The sequence below is a fragment of the Verticillium alfalfae genome, genomic scaffold, assembly GCF_000150825.1.
Source record: "Verticillium alfalfae VaMs.102 supercont1.2 genomic scaffold, whole genome shotgun sequence".
Lineage (NCBI taxonomy): Eukaryota > Fungi > Ascomycota > Sordariomycetes > Glomerellales > Plectosphaerellaceae > Verticillium > Verticillium alfalfae.
This window is the reverse complement of record NW_003315037.1, coordinates 318,451-323,369: the sequence shown is the minus strand read 5'-3', so window position 1 is coordinate 323,369 and position 4,919 is coordinate 318,451. Positions and strand designations below refer to the sequence as shown.

Genomic DNA, 4,919 nt, shown 5'->3' with positions numbered 1-4,919 from the left:
TTCTTTTTGGTCTCGACAGATCAAATATTTCTCTTTGTCGAGGCCCCACAACTCCTTTCCTCCTTCTTGGCGTTCGCCCTCATTGGCGCCCCGTAGAAAACCGCCGTTGGAGCTGAAGGTTCTCTTGAGGGCCGCGTTCTTCGCCATGGCCAGCTCTGACGCGTCTGCATTTGCATGCTTACCACCCACAACCCAAGTCCTCTTATCACTTGTGTTGGCGTGCTTCTGATGCAGTCTCGACAGCAGTGCCGACTGGCGCTCGGGGAACGGCGGCATCTCGTCTAGAACTGTGCGCAGAAGATCGTCCGTGGGCATGTTGGCCAGGGCCAGGTATTCGCAAGCTCGCTGCTGCAGCTCCGAGTCCAGCGTGTGACTGAAGATGCGGAATGCGTTGAGGAGCTGGGGCTTGATTTCTGGGAAGAGGTTCACGAATTTAACAAAGCAGGACAGAATCATGGCTCGAGTAGGCGATGAGCATGCCGAAATTTTGCCCTGCAATGCCAGGAACTGCTCAATCGGGCTACACTTGGGCTGGTCGGCGATCAAGTGACCAAACTCGCCCAGGATGTACGCACCAATTTTGACGAGCGTCTCGTGGCAGTGGTCCTGCTTGACGTACTGAAGTGAGTGCTGGGCCGCGTAGACCTGCAACTCCTCGTTGTTGGTCACAATCTGAATCACGCGCTGCCAGACCTCGTCGCTGACGTGGTCGCCGGCCATGGCGATCAGTCGCAGCGAGATGTCAACGTACCACTGAACGTCGGTAGCGTACTTTTCCGTCAGAATAGCAATCTTCAGCACCATCTCTTCGCGAATAGCAAAGTCGGCGTTTTGCAGAAAATGCAGCAGCTCGCCAACAATGACCTGGGCGTTGGACGTGTCGCACATGCTGTAGAGAAGGTCAAGGCCTTTCCTCCTGACACTGATGTCCCGGTCTTTGAGGGACCCCACGATGACATCTTGGTGCTGCTTGATAGGCTCCAGGTTCTCGCCCCGCGCGGCAAGATGCGTCATGGCTTCGAGACCAAGGTAGCGAACATTTGTTTCCCGTGAAGTGAGGAAACGTCCCAGCCTGGAGGAAATCTGCTTCATAAGGGCAGTCTCCGTGTCCAAGTGGATGACGAGATCAATAGCCTCGAACAGCACGGCATTTTGCGCGTTATTCTGCTGAACGTTCTTGGTCTGTTCAAGGGCGAGGTTAAGAATCTTTTGAATAGATTCTCGAATCATGTCGCGGATATGGGTATCCTCTGCTCTTTGTTAGCACGTTGACCCACCACCATGGCATAAGGGCTTGGCTTCTAGTGCTTACCGGACGGAGGGAAATATTGTAGGAGGCGGAGTAGCTTGACCTGGATCCAGGGGCAAGGCACTTTGTAGTAGAGGTAGTCGGGTGTGAACTCGCCGTCGATAACGACGCGCTTGAGTTTGATTGCGGCTCGGGCGTAAGCACCCTGGTACTGTTCGAGGTTGTCCTGTGCTAGGGCCATAACGAGGGATGTGACTGACAAAGCCACGCCCAGATCGGGATCGTCCATGAGCGATATGATGCGCTCAGCCCATTGGGGCTGGATAATCTCGGGGTGCTTGCGGTACAGGCGCAGCAGAGTCAGAGCTGCCTTCTTTTTCACAAAGGTCTTGGATGTACTGCCCAGGCGTCAGCATCACAATTCTGCGTTGTTGTTTTCCCAATGAGACGTACGGAGCGATCAGGAGCCTGTGGACCTCGCTGCTCAAGGCTTCACCCATCTCCTTGCTACCCACGTTCGCAATGGCGTGTAAAGCGAGACAGTTGAAGAGTTCATTGTTCTCCAGTAAATCCTTCCGGATACTGTTGACGACGAGATGAAGCAGCTCGTGCTTCTCGTGGAGGAAGAGGGTCATGGCGAGATAACCAATCTGCTTTTCAGAATACTTGGTTGCTGAAATGAGGTTCACGGCCTCGAGGTGGCCGAAATCGACGTTCCATCCGAGGATGTAGATGTAGAGCAGCTGACAAGAGTTGTTAGTCTCGATCAAGTGTTGGGCAGGACAGCATGTCGTAATCAACCCGTACCTTGCAAACATATTTCTTCTTGTGGTAGCCGCTCAAACTGCCATCTGATGTACCCTTAGTATTTGACGTCCAGAATTTCCCTTCAGCCAGGTGATGGCGTCACATTGGGCGCACCTTTGAACTTTTGACGAATGTTGGCCAGTTCCCTTGTTGATTCTCTTTTCTTCGAGATCTCTCGCTCGAGCATTTCGCAAGTCGGCAATGAACTGGACGAGGCCTCGCATGTTGGCCGTATTACTACTCGACCGGCCGAGGAAGCCACCCGTTACGGCCGACATTTTGTGGATGGAAAGGGGCGGGGGGGTTGTGGCAGCTACAGGAATCTCGCGTTGGTCTGTTGGTTGGTACGGATGTTGGCGCCGCCGTCAATCGTTGTGGTCAGAGTAGAGCTCTGCTTCGATCGTATCCCTTACTCCATATGCGCAGAGCTTGGGAATCGCGAGGTCGTCAGTCGTGAACCGGCACAGGTGATGTATGCCCGGCCGAACCGGCTGTCGCACTTTGGTTCAGTGTGGTGGTGGTGGTGGGGGGGGGGCTTTGGGAGATGGTCGACTGGCGGTCAGGTCGTGTCGTTCGGAGCTCGGGGTTTTGGAGGATTGGTCGGCAGGGTGGCTAGCGACGGGATTGGTGTTGCAGAAGTGCGCGCCAGGAGCGAAATGGCTGTCGATCACGGCGAGAGACGTGGTTGAGGGCCCAAAAGTTGGTGTTACGATGTGCCCCTGTCCAAGGCGACCACATCTAGAATCGAGAGGATGGATACTCCGTCTCTCCTCGTTAGCGACCAGGGGTCCTGGCGTTGGTGCTCGTGCTCATTCTACAGTGCAGACGCTGGAGAGGGGCTCAGACCGGGGCTTTAGGGGCGTGGTCTAGGGTATCTTAGGGGGTTACTAATGATGGGCACCCATCGGACTCCACTTGCCACGGCGTGTGTTTGTTTTGGGGAGGCGATATTAATCAAGAGCCCAAGTCTTGAAGTACATCGCTCACTGAATGTATTGTTCAATAGCAGCAACGCGCAATGTCTTTCTCAGGACTTGGGTTAACCGCATGCGCGTCCCACCGACTTCTTTACTGTGGTCTGAAGCTGGGATGGCCTCTCTATACATGCAAGATCCGCCCAGACACTGCTGTGAGGTACACAAAGTCGAGATGAAAGACAGCAGCAACGGTACATGGTCTGTGCATGTCTCCACCCTGGAATCCAAACTGTAGCTGCTCTGAGGTGTGGGTGCCATCATCGACTTTGGCGAAGTCGAAGCTCGCACTCTCTTCGATATCTCCGTCGCACCCACCTCCAACCCTGACGACGGACGAGTAGGCGGCCATACCCATCTCCGGCATGTGAGGGCGAAGCGCGCCCGTTTTCCCTACATTATGCATCAGACATTGCGATCCCTGCGCCCCCTCGGGCAAGCTTCATCGACTTGGCTCCGAGCTTCCACCAAGCTTGCCGTCCGCGCTGCACCTCGCCGCTTCTACGCATTCCAAGCCGGCGGATCACCAACTTTCCAGGTCTTCAACCGTCACACGAAATGGCTGCAAAAGGAGCGTGCCGCCGCTGACGCTGAAGCTAGCCGGGAGTCTGACTACCTCAAGGACGAGGTGGCCAGGCGACTTTGCGAGCGCCTACTGGTACGGTCTGCCCCGCCACAAACACACAGATACGACGCCTCCATCGAGGTATAGGCTGACTCCTCAACCAGGATATCAATCGCTCTTTTCCCAAGGTCCTCGACCTCGGCGCCAATTCATGCAACATTGCCCGCGCCCTGACGGCAGAGAATCCCGATCCTGATCCAGCCCTCCCCATCAGCCCGCCTCTCGCGACGGGCATCGAGGAGCTGGTTGCCGCCGAATCCTCCAGCACTCTCCTCCACCGCGATGCCGACCTCCCCTTCAATAAGGACATCACCATCACCCGCGATGTTCTCGACAATGAGGAGTTTCTCCCCTATGCCCCCGGCAACCTTTGACCTCGTCTTGAGCTCCATGAGTTTGCATTGGATCAACGACCTGCCCGGCGTCCTCACCCAGATCAACAACGTTCTCAAGCCAGACGCCCCCTTCATGTGCGCCATGCTCGGCGGTGATAGCCTTTACGAGCTTCGTACGAGTCTGCAGCTCGCGGACCAGGACCGCAGGGGCGGGCATTTCGCCGCACGTGAGCCCACTCGCCGATGTCAAGGATATGGGTGGTCTGCTGCAGCGGACCGGCTTCAAGCTGCTCACCGTCGATGTCGAGGACATTATTGTCGATTACCCGGACACGTTTGCCTTGATGCAGGATTTACAGGCCATGGGCGAGTCGAATGCCGTGCTCGGCCGCGAGATGGGGCCCATCGGGAGGGATGTACTGCTGGCGAACGAGGCCATCTACCGAGAACTCCATGGCAATGAGGACGGCAGCATCCCTGCGACGTTCCGCATCATCTTCATGATTGGATGGCACGAGGGTGATAATCAGTCCAAGCCGTTACCGCGGGGCAGCGGTGAGATCAACCTCAAGGATATCTTATCCACGGAATAGGCAGTCGCACACATTGGTTCCGGGTTGCATGTCATGTAAAATAGGCAAGAGTGTACATATAGAGGACATGGTCAGGGTCAGGGGATGGACAACAAGGTCGGCATGAACACACCAAAGCACATTCGCTCAAAGAAGCGAAGCAAGAATACCACGTTTGAATACCAATCAATAGTCTAAGCTTGCAATCATTCATTCATCGTTGCCTTCCCCTACAAACACAACGGCTAAGCTTCGTTTTCGTCTCGCCTCCTTTCTACACCCGCCTCCAATCCGTCATGGTCCTGCCAATGCTGCGAGTCCCGCCACGTCAACACTTCTCATGCCAGCTCAGCAAGC

At 55.4% G+C, this 4,919-nt stretch overlaps 3 protein-coding genes across 3 annotated transcripts in view; 1 reads left to right on the top strand and 2 right to left on the bottom strand.

The window, feature by feature from the left end:
- VDBG_01568 (AP-2 complex subunit alpha) overlaps positions 1 to 2,334 on the bottom strand; it is a gene marked incomplete at both ends in the record, with an annotated part of 3,309 nt that extends 975 nt beyond the window's left edge. Inside the window, 5 exons of the mRNA XM_003007334.1 lie at positions 50 to 1,250; positions 1,313 to 1,647; positions 1,703 to 1,992; positions 2,057 to 2,093; positions 2,171 to 2,334. Of these exons, the coding sequence (XP_003007380.1) occupies positions 50 to 1,250; positions 1,313 to 1,647; positions 1,703 to 1,992; positions 2,057 to 2,093; positions 2,171 to 2,334 (2,027 nt within the window). The remainder of the gene's footprint in view (positions 1 to 49; positions 1,251 to 1,312; positions 1,648 to 1,702; positions 1,993 to 2,056; positions 2,094 to 2,170) is intronic.
- An 871-nt stretch (positions 2,335 to 3,205) lies between these two features.
- On the top strand, positions 3,206 to 4,583 carry VDBG_01567 (conserved hypothetical protein; the record flags this gene model as incomplete). The annotated part of the gene is made up of 4 exons (XM_003007333.1): positions 3,206 to 3,224; positions 3,375 to 3,688; positions 3,760 to 3,998; positions 4,091 to 4,583. The coding sequence occupies 4 exons, from the start codon at positions 3,206 to 3,208 to the stop codon at positions 4,581 to 4,583; spliced, it is 1,065 nt and encodes a 354-aa protein (XP_003007379.1).
- A 193-nt stretch (positions 4,584 to 4,776) lies between these two features.
- VDBG_01566 (Arp2/3 complex subunit) overlaps positions 4,777 to 4,919 on the bottom strand; it is a gene marked incomplete at both ends in the record, with an annotated part of 815 nt that continues 672 nt past the window's right edge. The window contains one exon of the mRNA XM_003007332.1: positions 4,777 to 4,792. Within this exon, the coding sequence (XP_003007378.1) occupies positions 4,777 to 4,792 (16 nt within the window). The remainder of the gene's footprint in view (positions 4,793 to 4,919) is intronic.